The sequence below is a fragment of the Bombus huntii genome, chromosome 9, assembly GCF_024542735.1.
Source record: "Bombus huntii isolate Logan2020A chromosome 9, iyBomHunt1.1, whole genome shotgun sequence".
Taxonomy (NCBI): domain Eukaryota; kingdom Metazoa; phylum Arthropoda; class Insecta; order Hymenoptera; family Apidae; genus Bombus; species Bombus huntii.
Window position 1 is genome coordinate 9,332,498 of NC_066246.1, and position 22,022 is coordinate 9,354,519.

A 22,022-nucleotide genomic window follows, 5' to 3' on the forward strand; every position below is an offset into this window, starting at 1 on the left:
ACCATACGGTAATAAATTAATTGCTATATACACGACCGTCAACGGATTGAATAATAATCTGGACAGTCAAAGACAATCTACCTGCAGAAGGAATTTCCGACGAACAATTACTCGCAAAGTAAAACGAGGTAATCCACGGTAATTTTTATGTTCCACATATCACGTAACAACGACATGGCTACGTTAATTAAAAGCAAAAAGCGAATCTTCAAAGTGATTCTTCGCTGTTGTTTCGTAATTTATGTAAAACGGATAAGAGGATTAAATTTCAACAATACGTGACACCTGTATCGAGATAACAACTTGGCATACAGATTATTGGTGGGGTACGCGACAAATCGATTGCAACTTTACCAATGGCGCAAAGCTTCGCTCTTTCCGCTAATTAGTCTCGTTTTGGCGTGCGCAGGAAAAAAGGAGTTAAGAGACGGAGTGAGAAATTTTCGACAGTAGATAGAGGTCTTTTCCTTTTTTCCTTGCGAGCTGATGTTATTAGAGATAATAATCTCATAAAATAATAATTCTTCGAAGGCTGCTCGAATACGGACAGGTCGGAGCCGAACGACAGGCGGGTCGGCAAAAGAAGAAGAAGAGGCTTTTCGTTCTTCTGCTGGTCATGAGTACGGTATCTGCGAAGAAGGAAGATCTCAGCTTGGGATGGCTATTACATTAACGAGTAGTGGCGGCCATTGTCTGGCCCAAATGCGTGCCAGACCGCACAATAATGGCCACCTATAATTTAGGAACTTCAAGCATTCTCCTCAACAGACTGTGCACTATTTTTTTTCAAATTTAAAGAAAGCATAAGATATATTAACCACGTATGTGTTCGGAGGAAGATAATTCTCGAGTTTTATTTATGAAAACTGAACGTCTTAGAGGCATGAACGAACGAAGATAATAATAATAATAATAATAATAATAATAATAATAATAATAATAATAATAATAATAAAAATAATAACGGTAATGATTTCATTATTTAGGAGAAATTGAATTGAAATGTAATTTATTTGTTTACAAGTTATTTAGTTTTTATTTCATGATCATTTGTAAAAGTAAAGTGCAATGTCAAGCTTCGAATGAAATATCTAAATAGATAATAAAACGTAAAAGTTGTTTCGTTTCTTTTCTATTAAGAAAGTTGTAAACGAGATTGATGAGCTATGAAACTGTCGACATTTCAGAAGTAGACAAAATGTTTCATTGGAAAATATTTTAAGATGCTATACGGTAACGCATGAAAATATTTCATACTTGTTGAAACCTCTTGTACGTACAATATATTATGCGTGTTACACGAAACATTCGCTCGTATAACGAGACTCTATCATTATTTAGAAGCTACAAGATATTTAGTAGAAATAGTATATACATTCATAGAGATCGCAAAAGTATTTAGATACACAATTTATTTATTGCATTTACAAGCCTCGAATATTTAAAGGACACTTATTATACATTTAAAATGACTGCTGTATATACTAATTTTTTGTTCAATTTACGTTTGCGATAAATATGTTATAACTATTATGTACCTGGATTTCTTTGAAACCTTATCAGAATGTAATCACGACAACTATGTCTTATTATAGTGCTACTACAAATTTAAAAAAAGTATTGTATAAGCTATATATTATACCCATAAAAATGTTGTGCGGTGAATGTCAAAAATACCTTTGTGAATAGCTGCATGAAGCATCCATTCAAAAAGATTTAATATATTCTTAACAAATGTGTAAAAATATGTAATATTATTTTATCATATGTTTTTTTCAGTATCCTTCCCCTCTGTGCTGGAACGGACTTCCAGTTACATTTTATTATGGTCTACTTTCCTAGTCGTCAAGCTTATATGTAATACAGTTACGAGAAAAGTAAAAAACCATAAAAGGAACTAACCTTATTCATTGATGGAATTTATGTAGAACTAACTTTTTGATAATCCAATTCCATAAGCTCTACGCTAAGACTTTACTACGTACACGTTCGCGATAAATATATATTCTTCTATTAGTTTGTCAGAAATGTTTCTTTCGTTTTACAAGGAAATAATAGACGCACAATGTTTTTTGTTTTATATTAATTTATTGAATTATGCACGAACGTAATAATAAAAATAGAACGAAATGGATCTTAATTCAATAAAATAATATAAAACAGAAATTGTTGTTCATCTATTATCACCTTATGAAACGAAAGAAACTTTTCGGACAACCTAATATATACGAAACTTTTTCCGATTCGTTTTCATTTTTACCAGCGTAAACATGATAGTCGTGTCCTGCTACGCAGCTAATAAAATTCGAAAATGTTTTATATAACACATAGAATGTAACGCAGAATCTGTGCACGGTAACCGTACGAATACTTTTGCGGGTCGCAGTCTATACATATTTTTATCGAAACCCGGATAGAAACCCGAGTAGAAGGCAAAAGAAGAGCGAAAGAACGAGATGTCTCTGGGGAACGAATCTTTTCCTGTTTAAATCCAACGCAAGAGCGAATTCGCTGGATCACGGTGCGTCTAATGGCGCGGTTCTCAGTCTTCTTCGATTCTACGGCTTCTTTGAACTCGCGGTCGGCTTTTTCCACGGCCACGGGAACGTCGACAGATCATTTCTCACATTTCGCGCGCGCCTAACGACCATTTTCTTTTTCTTCCATAGCACCCCTGCACCGTCGCCCCTTTTTCGGATAATAATTCCTGCATTACTCGACAAAATTTTTCGACCAATGGCCCTTTGGGCCGAGGCGTCGAAAAGGTACCACGCCACTAGCGTTTGTGCCTCTAATGCCGCATCCACTTCCTAGAGACTCGTACACGAATGTTTCAATGCCAGAAAGGCGAAAAGAATTCTACGATACGAATGCACTAGCACGATTATCCTTACCCTTGTGGATGATAAATATATCGGGGACAAATCTTATTTGCAGGCCTTGACAAAAGGGTACCAATGACCGATACCGACACGCTTCCAATTCCATTTGACGTCTCATTTTCCCGTTTGCTTAGTAGACGCGCGAATGGGCGTGCAACGTGCCCTGTGCGTCACCTGGTGCCACTATAAATAGCCTAACTTATAATCACGCTCATTGATTCTTGCTAGATCATTAATTGTTGTCGTTGACCGGTGTCATCGATGCTTATCGAGCAACGTTTACCGGAACGTATCGACCGAACAATCATACAGAATGTAGAATCGGAGTCTCAACGTTAGGAATGGTTAGAGTTCCTTGTCTTTCACATTCTTCTTGGGTAGGATTTTTGTTGTAACATAAAATTAATTTTCGATTCGAAAGAAATATTCGCTATTACTTCGTACAAGATATGAAAAAATATTTCGGCTTCTTTAACTTTATTGCGTTCGTTCAATCGGTTTAGACCGAACCGTGTTGTTCTATCGTTGACAAATTTCCTACGTTTGAGCGAAATAAAACTGAGGTAATGTGTGTGTATATGTTACTAGATATATGAAAGTATAAGAGTCTGGCAGTGACGCGAGAGTTGCACAGAAAGTTACACAAAGTATATGATCGCAATGTGAAATTGGCAATACGTTCAGATTTTAATTTGATTTCAAATTGATACGATCATTCATTGCGCAAACTTTTGATTGACTCTCAACGCGCCTGAATATTTTAGCGATATTTTTCAAGATAGTATCATGTTCTCTACTTGGAATCTAAATTGTATATATCCATCAAATTTTTATATTATTTTCACATTATCGCCAGGTAATTTTCAACAAACGAATGTCCACTTCAAATATTAGACAGTATTGAAAATTATAATTTTCAAAATGACCCTTTAAGTCCTTATGATCCAAGAATAGAATAAAATTTCTATGGAAATCTAAATCTCGTTGTAATTTAAGAAGTTCGGATTATTTATTGCCTATGGAATCCGTGTTATTATTTGTTATACCCACGCGGCTGCAGCCGTCGCAACCACGAAGTACCGAAAAACTACTTGAAAATTGTCTATAGAAATAAATTACTTTTATTTCACGAGCTTTAAACGTACAATAAAAGAGCAGTGACTTAAACAAAGATACAAAAACGATGTTAAAAGCGCAATTATTATTGTATTGAATGAAATCCTATAAACAATATAGTACAATGAATCCTGCTCGAGACATTTATTATCAAATTACATCGTAATTACTATAAACAATTACTACGAGTAAACGGGTGTACATACAACGAACAGCTGTTCGACATTATCGAAGGTTCGTTAATAATAAAATTCTTTCCCTATATCGACATACCTCAAGGAGTATAATCCATAAAACAGGTAATCCACAATGCGACTAGAACGAAACGATCACAGTGCATCACAGTTTTACAAAGTCACGTTCGTGTCCGTAGCGGCAAAATTAATTAAATCGTACCTGAAAGATAGAACTTGTACACTGTTCACGTCACTCGATGCAAACAACTCGTGGAACCCTAAAGTAGAAGCAGCAACGACCCAATCACTGTTCAGACAAAACCTGCAGCACTTCACATCGCTCGTATACACTTTTGCGTAGAATCGTTTCTTATCTGCGCTTATTCTACTGAAATTTTTGGGACCTCGAAACGAGAGCAACGATTATTCGCAGTAGTACGTCCCAGTAAAGCTAGCTACGACCTGGCAAGCCTCATTGATATAGCGAACGCGCATTAACGATGGAAATCCAAAGAAACTCGAAAAATTCGACTTTCCGAGGGAATTTCCTTTCATGGTGACGCGATCATCGTGATTCCTGCATGATACCTCGTCGACACGACCTCGAGGAGAATCATAACAGCCGGCACTGGCAGATGATTTTGATGCAGGCACAGCATGGAGTCGACTGATAGTCTATCGCGTAGCGAGGCATTGCCTAACCATGGCCAGGAACAAGTATTGTGCCAAGCGACGGGTTCTCCGTTAAAAAACGGACCAATCACGACGGGGTTGGCTGTTATTCCAATATGGCTGCCAGACAATGCGCGCTGGAGGTCTGGAGAGAAGGGAGGGAAGGTCTCTACCCATAATGCCATTCTCCGACTCCCCACTGTGACCAGGGAGCGTATACCGAGTCTTGATCGGTCGACGTTGCCGCGTATACGAGCTTTAACCAGGGGTGCATCCTACTAGGACATAGCCCCGAGTCATTGTCCTTCGACTTTTACCCTTGCAAAAATCTGTATCGACGTCTGACGAAACTCGGAGATCGGTTTAACGATTCATCTTCCGTCTCTGATACGGCTATTTTGCAGAAATATGTATGTTTTATCTTCTGCTCGTGTATATTGCAGTGCTATAGTCGTTATAGTATAGTTTATCGCGTTTAATGGCATTTTTCCCTTAGAAAATTTGTTGGAAAAATTTGTTTCCATGTCTTATGGAACTCTGAGATCGGTTTAACGATTCATCTTCTGTTTCTGATACGGCTATTTTGCAGAAATATGTATGTTTCATCTTCTGCTCATGTATATTGCAGTGCTATAGTCGTTATAGTATTGTTTATCGCGTTTAATGGTACTTTTTCCCTTACAAAATTTGTTGGAAAAAGTTTTTTCTATACTTTATGGAACTCTGAGGTCGGTTTAATGATTCATCTTTCGTCTCTGATAAATATGTATGTGTGAACTTTTGTTTATGTATATTATAATTATATAGTCGTCGTAGTATTGTTTATCACGTTAAATGGTATGTTTCCCGTGTAAAAATTCTTGCAAAAATTTTTTTTCATGTCTTACGGAACTCTGAGATCGGTTTAACGATTTATCTTCCGTCTCTGATACGGCTATTTTATAGAAATATCTATGTTTCATCTTCTACTCGTGTATATTGCAGTGCTATAGTCGTTATAGTATAGTTTATCGCGTTTAATGGCATTTTTCCCTTACAAAATTTGTTGGAAAAATTTGTTTCCATGTCTTATGGAACTCTGAGATCGGTTTAACGATTCATCTTTCATCTCTGATAAATATGTATGTGTGAACTTTTGTTTATGTATATTATAATTATATAGTCGTCGTAGTATTGTTTATCACGTCAAATGGTATGTTCCCCGTGTAAAAATTTTTGCAAAATTTTTTTTCCACGTCTTATGGAACTGTGAGATCGGTTTAACGATTCATGTTCCTGATACGGGTATTTTGGATAAATATTTGTCAAACTTCTGTTTTGTACTGTATCATGTTGTATATTATATAGTGAATATATTGATTAAATGTTTAGAATTATGCAGTGAAAAGAGATATGTATGATTTGTAGGTATTTAGTTACTACAGTTTTGTATGTTATATGCATTTTGCATATTTTTGTATTTTTCTCTCAACAATCTTTCCTCATATGTATAAAAACCCCGGTCTATTTATGTGTACATTAAACAAATATTTATGAACATATAGTGAAAGGAGATGATATTTGTGACCGTAGAGTACTTATTCTTTGATTCAAGTACATTAAGACATCGTTGACCAGACCAGGCGCGAGTACACTCGTGCTCGCATACAAACCAAGCTGTGTAATTGTCAAAGTAGAAAATTGTAGTTATTACTGTTTATCAAGCATCTGCACAGTGTCTGCGTAATTTTGATATTATCTATTTTCCTGCACTTTTGCATTTTAATTACGATTTTAGTAGCATTAAAGCTCCTACAAACACGAGAATTTTGTGACGAAGGATTTTTTAAATCATATATAGATAATTTTTCTCGAATGACAAATAGATGGAAAATTTAACAAATGTGTGTAAACATTTTTATATTCGCCTTATATACATAAACCTAAGTAAGATATAATCTTCTTATTATATATTCTTACAGTGTTCGAAAGAATTTACACAGATTTAGTACAAATTCCAAATTTATTAAATATCATCTTTTGCATAAATGTAAATAGCGCAGTCGGATTTAAAACAAGATTCTTATGCATTATAAATATATTTTACTGGTGTCTGACGGTGACTAGCGATTCCCAGTGCCAACCAGTAGGTTAGACTCGACAGATGATAAAGGCTGTAAACCACTGCTGTTAAGATGGTATCTAAATCCTGTCAAATGCCTGTTCTATCGATACCCTTTATTCCTGTGTCGTCACTCTTATTCGAACTCTGTCTCGCGCGAGCGGGACGTATCAGATTAATTTCCTAATTACCATCGACGCGGCCTCACTACTAATGCCGCATATATTACATATCACGTAAAAGTAATATCCTCAAATGAAATTTTTGGAACAAACCCTTCCTTCGATCGTTACTAAATACAAAGACGTTATGCCCGCAACGATGAATTTATAATTCATGCTCAGCAGTTGATATGGTTATCTGTTGTTTAAGAAAAAGTAATTACCGTGTAATTGTTATGATAGCCGTTATTTATTTGTCATTTTATCGATATCTTACGTTGCTTTATAGTTTTACATTTTAAGCGTATTTACCCTGTTTCTATACGAATATACTGAAAAGCTGATTTCGTCTTTCTTAAGCTGTTTTTTAAGGGTATTTTTTAAGCATGTCAACTGTACGAAATATTAAAAAGATATTCTTAATTAAGCGTATAATTTATCGTGAAGTATCGTATTTTGGTTTGGAAAAGTCAAAGAGAAAGATTGACTACATACGAGTGGTAACTAGAATTTCGGAGCATTGATTTATTAATCAATAAGTGCAAATCATTGTAGCCCATGGCGAACTATTCTGTATAAGCGAAATGCGATCACCGACAAAAGTATAACGTAACAATGCGTGCTCGATCTTCTGGAACGTTCCCGGAGGAACCAAGTCTAGGACATCCTCTGTATACGATAAATAATAGTGGCTGCATGAACTTGTGCTTTTCCAACATCGCGGCCCGTCTCCGCAATACGTACTGATAGATACGATCCTGGTTTTTAACTTTTTCTTTCGTTTCTTTGCGAAATGAGTACGCAGCGACACGATGTAGACCTAACTTCTGTAAACTATCAACAGTATTTCGGAAATTAGAAAGTTAGAAAAATATAATACACTCCTTTTTTGAACAGTATCGATATTTTTGTTTTACATAGAACTGCCTGAAATTATTCGTTTCCTTCTTTAAATCTATTGTAAAACGTCCTAAATTAAAAAATAAAGAAAGTACCGTCTTCTCTAATATTCTATTTATATTTATTGATAACGTAACGTAACGTTTGTACGTGTAAATTATTTGTACGTATAATGTCTCATCAGATCGTACAAACGTTTTGAATGAGTTAGAGATAGTAACTTCCTCTTCTACAATTTAATGACTTAAACGTATAGTAAATAACGTATTTTATACGTTTAATAATGAAGTAAAAATGTAAATTATTTTTAAATGTAAATGTAAATATGTAACACGCACTATTTCTGGATTCGTGTACTAAAAAAGAGTTGAGAAGTTCCTGCAATCTGGGACATTATTTATGGATGTATGTATCTGCGTATGTGGCAGTGATATGACGAAAAAGGTTATCAACTTACAGAAACCATTTGCATAATATTAATATGTTATGATGAAGTATAGGCTGTTGCACAAGATATTAATACGTTGCACGTTGTAAAGTTTCGAGAACTTTGATTTCTTCAAATCGAAATTAAACTACTGGGTAATCAAAATTTTCCTATTACGTGTAAACACGTAACGTCCTATCACTTTTTACACTGTGTATTTATGTAACCGGACTCTAATGTTTTTTACACTTGCTCCCTTTTTTCCGCAACTTACATAATACGCATAAAATAATGTTTACCATATCCGATTCACTGACAGGCTTTCCTATACCACTGATACATAAAAACCACATCTCATGTGATGTTGTATCAATTAATTGCATCTACTTGATTATTTAAGTTGCACCTGTGTACATAGCTCTTCGACCATAAATTACTTCTTTTACGGTGTTCAGTGTAAATATTACGCAGAAGTATTTGAAGTTTTTGTAACCATATGAAGGTAAATACCATTAAGTGATACGAGATCTATTATAATTGTATCGCATTAACTAATACATAAATACAATAGTGGTTAAATGCAGTGGCGTATAAATACTGTTTTATTCACCGTACACCACAAAATAGACGATTGTTACCGATATGGTAAAAATCTTTTGATATAAAAGTTGCTAACTTTCTTTCGTCAACGATATACATCTGAGAAATCTTATCTAAACCATATGTCAAACTGTGTTTCAAAGGAATTAACTAGCAAGTAGTCGCTAATAACTGAAGGTAAGAAGGTAAAACAAATTACTAAAATTCATAGTATATCGATTTCTACCTTTTCTTTATCTGCCACTATAGAGCCTGGTAAAAAGAAGTATTTCATTGGAAAATAAGACTATGTGCCAATAATCTTTGTAGCCATTGTATATCGTATTTGACCACGTGAGTCTAAAGTTTTAATAGCAATGGAACCCTGTATTTAACCATCATTGAGCCGTAATGTATAGCCAGGCAATAGCGAAGGATTCTGTAAACGGGGTCAGAGACCTAGTTAACACCCTCGTACACACCAGTCATTCTGGATGTCAAGTTCTGCCGTCAATGAGCATTGTTGCCACCTCATACTATGACGTTCGCTCTTCATGTTTAGCTTGCACTTTTCGTTGGCCACGCGTTCACGAGAGCAACGGTAGCCCAGTCATGCTTAGGCGGTGCATTTTTCTCATTTCGACATTCGAAAACTTCTTCTCTGATCGTATTTGCTTCCGTATCCGTTCCTCCCTTCCTCCCTTATCCGTTTTGCTCGTTTCAAAATAACGTAATAGCAAACTTCTTCGCACAGAAACTGGAACGTGACGCCATAACGCTCGAATAGCAGATTTTATTTCAACTCGCTCAACACGCAATAAATTATCCGATTAATTATATACAATTTACAAAGAATACACGGTTGACGTATCACGAGATCCTTCTTTGTAAACGAGGTATGATCTTGTCTGGGTAATGTATGAAATTTGGCGCGGTGATATTGCAAGATGCAGGTTGCGAGGATCTTGGTCTTGATCTTGACATCTTGGAAATTCAAAGTTTGCGAAGCTCAGTGACGCGTCTTCGTCCTTTACTTCGATGGAACAGAAACATATCGAAGCGATTTATTTGTTATCGTACGAGTTTTACCACCACAGACGTAAAACGAAGCTTTCGAGAAAAGGAAAAGATCATGGTGACTGGAAATCTCTGTTTGGAAAGATGTTTAAATGAAATTGACTTGTATCCGTTACCACTTTTCCTTACAACGATGCCTTAAAAGAGACGTCTCGTTCCCGAAAACAAGATTTTGTTGAACCTTCGACGTGTTGCAAGTTGTCATGATGCACGAATTCTTTCTCGAGATGCAGTGGCACAGTGACCTATTCCATGACAAAACATATTTTGAATTAGTCGATCGCTAGCTTAGTGCGCTACTTATACACCGTGGTCCTAAATTCGTGGTACGAACGAAATCAGGTAAGTTCTACGGCTCAAAACAAGATGAAAATCAAGAATAACAAAATTGCGTTTGGAGGCCTCATTTATGCTACTTCAAGTGTCACAAATATATTTTTCTCGGTACGAGCAAGCGGTCTTCGCTATGTGCTTCAGTTAACTACAATTATTTTCAATCACGATTCATTTTTATGCTTTTTAGATTTGATCGAAGATCTTCAAGAACGTTTGGGAAGCAACGAACAATATTGACGCGAGAGCTAAGTTTTTAGAAATGTTGGAATAATTTTCTTTAGGTCACAAGATCTTCGTTTCACTTTTTAAAAGGAATTTCTTATGAGAGTCAGTTGGAAAAATGGCTTGATGCAATAATGACAGGTTGAAGGTTGACTGAAGAGAGACTGTCTAGAAAGGGCTAATGGTACTTCAAGTGACAGGTCGACCTTAACCAACCTGGTCTGATACATATCTATCCTAAATCAACAGAATTCTCGGCCAAAAGCTTACCTTATGCCTTGGCTACCTTTTATTTAATGTTTGGATTTGCATTTTTCTCTATTCTTCAATTTGTATTTTTGTTCCTTGGATCACGAACGTAAAGTATAAGTGACATTTCCTATATTGGATAATCCATTTTGTAATCAATTCTGAGAAACAGATGCATTTACTGATCTTGTAAAATTACTAATTGTTGCGATTATCCGACGGAAATTGCGTATTATCTGTTATAAAACTAATCTTTTATAGCAAATTCAAATATACTTATCTACCGCACGTTCAATGATAATTTACGATATATCCGATGCGAGAAAATTGGAAAACCAAACCAATCATCTTCAAAGCCTGCAATAATTTTATCTTTTCCATATTAAATTTTCCAAACGATTTATTTTATTAAAACCAATTCGATGTACAAAATTCAGAAATCATTTGATCCTCAATGGATACCTTAAATAAATTTTTATAATTTAGGTAATGTCTAGGAAAAATGAATTGACGCAGAACTAAAAAAAAAAAAAAAAAAAAAGAGAAAAAGAAATACGTACAATTTGACAAAACAATTAATAACGATTTTCACATCTGACTAAAAGCCAGGCCCAACAATGAAAATCTTAACGAATCTTTGGATACGCTTGCTGCTTATGGAGCAGGGATGATTTGCAAAAAAATATCTAAGGAAATCGTAGAAGCAATGCGGACCAGGTAAAAACTCTTATAGTTCATAGAAAAGCTCTATTGTAGCGACACGAGATCTTTGAAAAGGTAAAAAAAAGGGGCGGAGAAGACATCACCGAGCTAACTTTTCAACGCTACCGGCAACTGTCGTTGTGTTCTGACTCGGATGCTTTAGCACAACTTTTATATTAATGTTTTAATCCATCGATTGAAATATTTCTGGCGTACAGTCAACGAAAGAGACAGTCTTTTGTCCAAAAGAAGAGATCTCACTGAAGGAGATAGAATTATAGCCCGTTTAACTGTCGCTGACTTCGGATGGAGTCACCATATTTAATCTAAGGTGGGAAAGCTAAAGCGAGTTAAATACAGCTAAATATAGTGGCTTCCGGCTTAATGTAATTCTTTTGCCTCGGTTGGACAACGACAGATATCTCTATTACGTTAAATAGAAATCTTTGTATCTACCTGCCTAAATCATAATTTCAATTAAAACCTAACGTAAATTCAGCAAACCCTAATAAAATAAACCCTAATTTCGACTAAAACCTTACTAACAATTAGTAACAATTGTTAATTTCGATAGAATTAAAATTTTTTATTTAAAAGGATTTATTTAGTACGTTTGTCGTGTCAATTATTACGACTGTTACAGTACATAGTTATTCCTTCTTTCAATAACAAAATTTCCATTCTTTAGTCATAAAGTGGCGTTAAAATACAAAAATTCAACAAAAAATGAACTTATCTGTGACATGATATCATCTGCGTATAAAGAAATGTAAGCATATTAATTGACGAATGATTCTTACCAGCCGATATTCAAAATACTTTTAATAAAATGCATAAGAATCGTAAACACGACTACAGTGATTAATGTCGCCAATTAACGATTTAATTTACGATCTTGTTATTTTCCATCGATACGCGTTCGTCGACAAAACTCTGCGCTTCAAATTCAAATACAAATTCAAATGCAACTCGCGTAGAAAGATATATTTACGCAGGAAGATACAGCTTTTTTTCAATACGTCACATCTATTGTTGTATATTTTCATCCCTAAGCTTCCTGGAAGTGCCCTCCCGAATTCGTTCTGAATCCGTGGCGTGCAACGAGCCACGATATGAGTAATGATGCGTGCTCGTGTTATAGGGGTGGATACAGCAAGTCATGGCCCCGAGTATCCCTATAACCCCATACATACCTCACCATCCAGCTGCCCCCCAAACACCGTCATCCATGGGGGTTTCTCACTGAAATAGCCGAACTAACATGGCGGAACACGTACGACTCCAAATATTGATTCCCTCTTGGGATTTACCAGCGACTTGAATCGCTTCCAAGGATTCCACCATTTTCTTTCAAATTTCACAAAAGAAATTAAATACAATATGCCGATCTTTATTACGAAAAATTTCGATCTCGTGAAATATCTGGCTAATAATATACTCGAATTACATTATATTCGAATTTATATTATTATATTATTATTTATACTATTATTATATCGAATTTATATTCGAAGTACGAAATCCTTCAACATCTGATATGAGTAATCTCCCCTTTTCATTTTCTCGTTGTTAATTCTTTTCTTGCTGAATCCGAAGTATATAACACTTTTCAATTTCTTCGTTACTATATTAATATACAGCGAATAATATGCATCGAGCTTTTTTTTATTATATCCATATACGATGAATAACTTAACAGGTAAGCGTCAGGTCGCATAATATACCTACACAAATTTGATTATTACGCGTGAAGTTCAAGATGGAACTTAAAAATGTCCTAGTCTCACCAAGATTCATATAACTCTATCTAATCTCGCTAATAACGATATAAGTAAATATTGCGCGTCTGTCTTTTTATTATGGAAGGAAACTTAATAATTTTTGTATTTTATATGCTTGAGGAATAGGTGGTTCACGAAGGGTCCGTTCTCAATTCCGTATCCACTTTCGATGAAATTAGTCACGGTTGTTGCTACGCATCGAGCCAGTCGGATATTATTTTTTTCTCTCTTTGTGAGCGCTCGTGACGAATCGAAGCGGAAATTAATACAACACTGGGAATAAATTGCATTCGATCGTTCTCAATGCTTCTTGCTAATTTTATTGCGACGAAAAACTATGTATGGATAATATAAAAAACCGAGCGCCTATACTATATAAATGTACAATACAGAAATGAATATAACCATTGTATCAAGATAAACACGTTCGTCGTTCAGAATTAAAGATGACGTGATAGCTAAGTATTATGTAGTCTTTTATAAGATACGTTATACGTATTACCCATAGCAGCATGCTTCGTGCAAGTTTGCAGAACGTTGAACAAATTTACTGACGCGCGGATCATTTATTTTTTTAATGAATCTTAAAATATTTATATATTTTTTTATACAAGTAAAATATTTATTTATATTGAAATAGAAGAAAAGAGTATATAGGTACGCGTATATAGTTAAATGCGCGCACACGCATGGCGGATGCGGCCATGCTTTCACGATCTCTTCCCCCTTGAGATTTCTGTCGTCCACGCACGAATACGCACTATGTACCGCCCGCGCACGTGGCAGATGTTCCATTTTACGTACTCACGCATGCGTTTTCCATGCTGTTTCCCCACCATTCGCGATTCTACTATCCCCATCCGATTTCACGTTCCCACCAATTGACCATCCGCTAATCCTTTAATTCCTATACAATTTATAATTATACCACGAATGACGATATATTTACAGCGAGTTGTTACGCTAATAAGATTTGTTTTTCTGTTATCGAGTATCAACACGAAGGAAATATCGTAATGTTATCAAACGTCCTTGCTATGGGATTTAAGATATTTAAGCAATACGTGTATCTTTCGCTGTATTCGTCGATCGTTCGAATAAATGTTAGGAATCAGGTATGTTGCGAACAAGATACAAAATATTAAATTTCTATCAACTATAATGAATGAAACAAAGATTTTAGTACTAATGGAATATTGAAAATAATTTAATTATACTTGCAGACACTTGTTGTTAGAAGCGTTTTAATTATCTGCATGTTACGTATATTATCGGTGAAGCAGTTATTATATTAATGAATCATGAAATTATCAGTTGTCACGAAAAAGGTATATGTTGGCGGCTGGAGACTATCTTCATACTTAGTCATATATCACATTATATTTTCATAGTATCGAATAATTGTATATTTTCAAATTATGTACTATTATTATTTCAGTTATATTATGCGTAGATATCTGTTCTTTCTTAATTTTATTTATATAAAAAAGCTTGTAACTATATAACTATATAACTTATATTTATATAAAAACTTATATATACATATCTGTTTGTACACAATAGCTATACATATAATAGGTAGCAGTACGTTTTGTAAAAGCATCGAGAAAGCAAGATCCATTCGCTGATCTCACTGCATAGTGATAAAATTCTAACAGCGATCTCACGAACCGTGGCTAGCGAAGCGAATCAATGGTCAGTGTCACTTCTTACAGCTTAATCAATGCCAACACGAAACTTACTGTTTTTTTGTAAATGAGGGAGGAAACGGTCATCATTTGAAAAAAAGAAAAAGAAAAATAAATTACATTATCTTGCAGACATAAATATCAATATCCTTTTTCTGATCTCCAGATTAAAAAATAAGATTTCATTTATCAATGTAGGTTAAAAGATATTTATGCGATTCTGCTTTATACACTATGGCAAAGCAATTAGAAAAGTAGGTAAATACGAATAAACCTTTATGTTGAGGTAAAATTATGAAATGAATATTACAATACAAATACCTGTTAATAACTATTTGTTGAAATCCTATTAACATGACACGAATAATAGGAAAAGAAGAATGTCTGCGTGTGTAGATTGATAAAATGACATTTTCTAATTTTTATGCCTTATTAGATCGCTTTCGTTCGATATTCAACCTCAACCTATCTTCGATTCCTTCCTCTATTCGATGAATTATTAAAGGCAGAGATAAGTCTGTAAGTATATTGAAGAAGGCGGGGTCGGTCACGTTCAACGCCTATTACAAAATTTCAATGCGGCAATTGAAAGTCAATACAAATGACAAAATAGAAATGTATGTACTACATATGTCCATTTTAATACACTATATACAGCCGATGTATGACATTAAGTATAATAGAATTATTCTTCGTCCCAATTGTTTGCTGCTTGTCCTACAAAGTTATTATTTTAAACAGATTTATTTAATTTTGTACAGTCTATATGCTAAATAAATGATAATTGTATTTCAAATAATTATTCACGATAGATAGTGCAAATTAAGTTAGAAGCTTATTATATTTCGAAGGGACTTTAAATTACTATAGGCAGCTATACGTTCATTAAAGATAACACCAAATGCATGATAATTGCGGATGTTTATATAAATTCATATTTTTATGAACATACTTATACTATACTTAAAGAAGTGGAGCTTAAACTAATTTTTTTCGCTTGCTATATAATATAATATTGTAACGAATACTTTAGATCGAATTCTTGCTTACTACTTACTTTCTTTTCCTATTAAACAGATTCATTCTATAAATTTGTTCGCTTTAATACAAAACGTTTCGATCAAAATGTTAAATAAAAGCAATTCTTTTCTAAATTAAACATAGGACAAAGACAAGTAATCGAAGAACTAATAAGATAATCCTATCAAATAGGAAGATAATTCAATTCTCTGTCTCTTTTAAAAGTATCCTATTCATAATTGAATTTATTCAACGAAATTTTTCGACCGTAAATAACGTAACATCAAATAAACTAATATTTCAGAAATTATGTTCAAAACCACGAAATTAGAATTCGCTTGGCAATACGCTTCACGACATAAGTTCGGGCGAATTTTTAATCACGGCGGAACATTATCGATAACGTAAGAAAGAAAAATACATCGTGTCGATCGAAGGGGAACACTTTGCGGCGCACCCAAAGTCTTCGTGGCGAGACAATGCTATGATAATTTATTCCTCGGATATAAACTTTTTATAAGATCCGTCGTGTAATCCATCATGCTTCGTCAAATTGGTACAAGCGCCTTGTATGTCGACGGCATCATACAGCACCTTTTTATCCTCCTCTTTACCCCACCTCTTGATTCCCTTTTCACGAAAGCACTTGGTCCTCGTGCGTGAAGATCGCGATTCGCGCGGACCCATGTCTATGTAACCGCCAGGAAACGATTTGTAATAGTGTTAGGGATTACGTGTTGCGAATAAATTTACATGTAATCGTAAGAAGTCCCTTCGAATGCAACTCTATATCGAGCTACAACAATATCGTTTTGCAATTTCCCAGCGGTCAAGGTATTATGGCGCTTGATTATTCACCCAAGCTTCCCAGTGCACTGAACTTTTACCGTAGATATATCATCCGCAGTTTAATGAATTATTTGTTCATTAATCAGATAACGACCGGCTTTCGTTCCAAAGGCAACCGTTGCGTGTCATTTTTTCCATTTTTTCCCCGCTTTTTTTCCTTTTTCTTATTTCAAAGAGCAAGGCAGGTTCTCAGTAATAGGAACGAGAAGGGCCATGTTTGGAAATGAAGACTGCAGGAAGAACGCGATAAGTCGTATTTCCCATTTTTTTCAGAGGCTGGCTGCTTTAAAATTCAGTACGTTGTTAATTAATTGTAGCAAGGTAAATTAATCTTATTCGAGATAAGCTAGGTAATTCACCTTGTAATTTGGCAAATTCGGTTATGAACGATTCTTAAACGATCTATATTTGAAAACAGACTAGTTATTTAATTCTTTATTAGTAGCGTGACAAACATGCTTGATAGCTAGATGGCCATAATTTCTTACAAGAATATAACTTCTAGTCGTTAAGGAAAAAGAAGTCGGTTCAATTAATGCTAATATCCGCGATTGTGGCTATTATGATTCAGTCGTGTGTGTATTACCTTATTTCTGGAAGTTATTTTGTTATTTACTTTCTTAGTTCTTATACGTATAATACCTCCTCGCCGAGCCAAATAAACCTGCTAAAGGGTTATTCGAAGCGTTTTCTCGTTTTTGTTATTTTCTTTTGCTGAATCTGAAGTTACGCGGTATTTCCTCATTCCTTCGCTTTTATATCAAAGATTAATGAAGCTCCATAATACACAACGAGTTTGGTCATTGCATGCAAAATTCAAGATAGAATTTTAAGATGATGAATCTTAGATGATTCAAGTAATTCTACCTTACTCTGTGTTATCGAAATTATCCTTCAATTTCGCTTTGGGACTAAACACGTATCTTTTCACCATCTGCATAATATAAAGATATTGTCTTTCATACAATTAAAATATTACTAATATCAAAATACTGTTTGTCTCAACAATTATATCTTTGGCTGGACGTAACAGGTTCTTCTCATTCTCAACTATTCTACGTAAAAATATTTCTTCTGAATCATATGGCGACATTAAAATCCAAATGTCGTTTACTCTATACGTTAAAATTATTTGGACATAGCTATGTCAGGTAAAATGTTAAGCGATAAAGATACTTTTTTTTTCTTTCGAAAGGTCTGTATCTCGGTTGGAGCCCCGTTCGTTATTCTCTATTTTTCTCTTAGTAAATCTTAAAGAATAGCGACGCCCAAGGAATTTGTGCTTTCTTTTGTCGAGCGACTCATTAATCACACAATGCCGTACGTCGAGTCGATCGATCGACGACGAGATAGCCGCGTAATGAGCTCCGCTGCTCTTGTTAGTCTGGTCGGTGCTTTGTAAAACGAACTTATTATTGCGGAATCGAATTAATTTACTACACCAACGGCTCTGTGTCGTGCAACAAATAAGCAAACCGTAAATTGCGGTAAATTGTAACGGTCGCTCTTTAACTCTCGCTATTTTTCTCGTAAATGACAAAATAATTTATCATGCTGCAGCTCTGCATATTGTTTCGGAAATAATAAAAACGTAAAAGAGTCACGATGGTAATTATATCGTTTAATTTAAGAAACACTTTTATTTTTTAAAAGCAATGAACACATACATATATATCAACGTATGGTAGAAAAATATTTTCCGTGTAATCTTGTTTCTCAGTATATTCGACTGCTGTTTAACGTAATGTTACACATTTGCATTCTCTCCCCACGGTGAAAAATAATTTTTAACGACGCGTGGATTAAAATCAAATCCCGCGTCGAATATTACTTATACAGCGTAAAAATGAAAGGCAACGAATCAATTTTCTTTTTCGTTTTCTTTTTCACATCTCCATGCACATACGGTGGTTCAAAGTATTCAAACACTTACAGAAACTTTCTTACGATTCTATTACGTGTACGTGTAATGAGACACGACGATCATGACTATAATTGATCAAATTTGTAACGATTCTGAAGATATCTACAGAAATTACTGTATTTATCGCAAGAATATATTCTGCAGAGATCACGAAGATATTTAAAAAATCAAGTGCACATTATATATCTACTCGCTAATCAGCGGGGCCACTTTTAACATTTGTTATACGTTTAAAACCGCTATTCACGCTGTGTATTAATTGTTTACTAAATAAACGTTACGTTAGCATCCTAGCGTAAGTATTCTGTAACTTTTATATACATTTGCCGATCTGTTGCAAATTTGACCAAAGCTACCCTAATCACGAAAGTCGTGTCTCGCAACTATACCACTGAAACCTCAAAACTTGTTTTACTTGTTTTTTTATATAAAACATTCAATATAGACGTAAAACGTGTATACTAAATACTTCACGAGCCATTTGTGCAACCTATGTAAAATCAAATCGTCATATAGGGAAGTGCTTTCGAAGCATCCATCGATCAAATTTCTCGCTTTTCTTTTTCCCGAAAAACGGAGAACAAAAACGAGACTCGAACGAAACAAAAAAAAAAAAAAAAAAGAAGAAGAAGAAGAAAACAGAAAAAAAGGAGGAAGAGAAATAAAGAACGAGGTTCGCGGATACGCCGACATTTTAAAAAGGTTTTAACGAGCGAACCTTCGTCAAGCGTCGATACGAAACACGACGTAGAGTGGATCGCGGTGGGCTAGGCGCACTCTCTGGTCGTCGCGACGTAAAGTAATTAAATGCAGAGAAGGGGAAACCGAGCGAATACGAAGGGCTGCTGAGGATGGTGGGGTTCGAAGGTAAGGGAGGGAAGAAGGCAGCGAGGGCGTTCCTGTAGCCACTCCCCGACTTCTCCACGAGACTTTACGAACTGGAACCTCTGGCTCTCTGAAATCTCTCACTCCCGCCGTACCTGGACAAAGTGTATCCAGCCAAACGCTCAGCTTCGTGTTAGACGATCCTTCCTTCTCTGCATACGTTCATTCTTGATCTCGTACCAACGCGCAAAAGTGTCTCCACGAATTATTTTCGGTTGTCCGGCGACGTTCTTTTCACGCTGGTTGGCCACAGTCCTTCGGATTATGCAACAATTGCGCGAAAGAAATTCTCCTCGGTGAGCTCTCTATACACAGGAATGTACTTGCGCGAAATTTAACGCGACTATCAGTACGGAGAGGTAGCAACAATGGAATGAAATTCTTTTGTTTTCCTTTTTTTCCTTTGAGCTACGTTATAGAAGAAGAAGGTGATAAGTCACGTCGTTCATTTTTTAGAGGAAAGCAATTTAGAAGTTTCATGAGCGTTAAAATGAATTAAATGTATTTATAATCGGGTATCGAAATTGTGTTTGCTTTTGGGGCTAAATATGTATTTTTCTTACTCGTTTCGTTATATACTTATCAATCATGTTACTCGTTGGAATATAAAAATATGAATTGTATTAATAATTTTATTATTAATTAGGTATTGCATTTGCTTTTGTTGCAAAATTTCGTTGTGTATATTTTTCCACGATATTAACTATACATATATTAATATTACATGTACGAAATTCCTTCTGTTTTATTTGAGTTATCCGAGCGACATTGGAATCAACAACTTAACAGTATCTGTACTTACCATGACTTTTTCTGTAATATGGAATTGAGTAAGATAGAGCGCGCAATTTATATATTGAGACACAAATTGTTGGAATGTGACGTTATATAATCGTTCATATAAATTTTGTGTCACAAATAAAACTACTAATACGATTTCTACTTACGATTTTATAAGACAACGCTTATCGCAATTTATAGTTAGACCGCATAGTTGCCGATACACGTCATTTACGCTTTTCATAGCGTTAACATTATTTTTTGCCTTCGTTTGCCGCCGTCACTACCGAATTATCTACCACTGACTAATCGATATAAAAATGATTCGACTAAGGAAATAATCATCGAATAGACTACATTTAATCAACGCGTTTATGGTAATTAGATTCGTGAGAGGTGCGGCCAGGCGCGGTCGTGGCTCTTAACTGCAGCGAACCTTCAAATTGGCTTTTACAAATTGCAACGTTAATTTGACACGCTTTGAATAGAAGGAGCTACGCGAACTAGCTGTATATAATTGTCCCTGGTTTTTTACCGGCGTATTAGGACGTCTACGGTATACGGACGGTGTCTATCACCTTTGATTGACTCTTTAATTAGAGACTGATACGCAAAGCAAGCGTTCAAAGCAGCGCATAAACGTATTATGTAATCAAAATTATGAACACCTTTCATAGTGCTGCTGTGCTTGTTATACGGTTCTTTTGGATATATAAGTACCTATCTAGTTATTCTCGCATAGTTTGCACAAATGTCGCAATATTTCTTTTACAGGTAAAATTTCCAAATAAAAATTTGATACAAGTTTTATCTTAAGTTGTTTGATTGCACGATAAAACTAATTTGCACTTACCAGTTTCGAGATCGACGGTATAAGGAAGGCCTGCCCATGGATCATCTTGTGGCTCGTCATATTCCTTTCTGTCTTTCTGGAAATGAAACACCGAGGAAATGTTCCTAGCAGCTAACAATATATTCCGTTGAGCGAATAAAACCGGACTTAATCACGAAACTAACTTTTTTCTTGTCTGCTTCAAGATACGATGACACCCAATCGAATCAATAGGAAGAACTCTTTGTTACTGAGAAATGTTTACGTAGCCAATTCCTCGTAAACAAGCCGCAATTAGCAATTATGTTGGGTTTAGATGTCGTTAAATAAACGGAGTAATAAATTAAGAAATTACCGTGATAAATATCTGACAAATCTAAGACGTCAAATGTCAATTGATTTCTTAACAAACTAGCGATTAGCAAGCTTTTCACGTTTAGAAGACATCCAGTAAACTGAATTATTCATATTCGTTTTAAAAACGTTATTCATATTTAATTCCCACTGAATATTATTTACAACATTAACAACTTTGCGTCAATGTGATGTTTCATTTCTAACTTGTTTTCATTACTTTACAGTGTTAACGTCATTATATTCATCTTTTCAACGCGTCAAAAATTTCATCGCCACTTTTCTTATCATTTCTCCATCTATCTTATC

At 35.0% G+C, this 22,022-nt stretch overlaps 1 protein-coding gene across 6 annotated transcripts in view; it reads right to left on the reverse strand.

Annotated features, from left to right (window-relative positions):
• LOC126869477 (segmentation protein cap'n'collar) overlaps positions 1–22,022 on the reverse strand; it is a 112,025-nt gene that overhangs the window by 46,434 nt on the left and 43,569 nt on the right. For all 6 annotated transcript variants that reach the window (XM_050626073.1, XM_050626072.1, XM_050626074.1 and 3 more), the window contains exon 3: positions 21,381–21,456. In XM_050626073.1, coding sequence (XP_050482030.1) covers positions 21,381–21,456 — 76 coding nt within the window. The remainder of the gene's footprint in view (positions 1–21,380; positions 21,457–22,022) is intronic.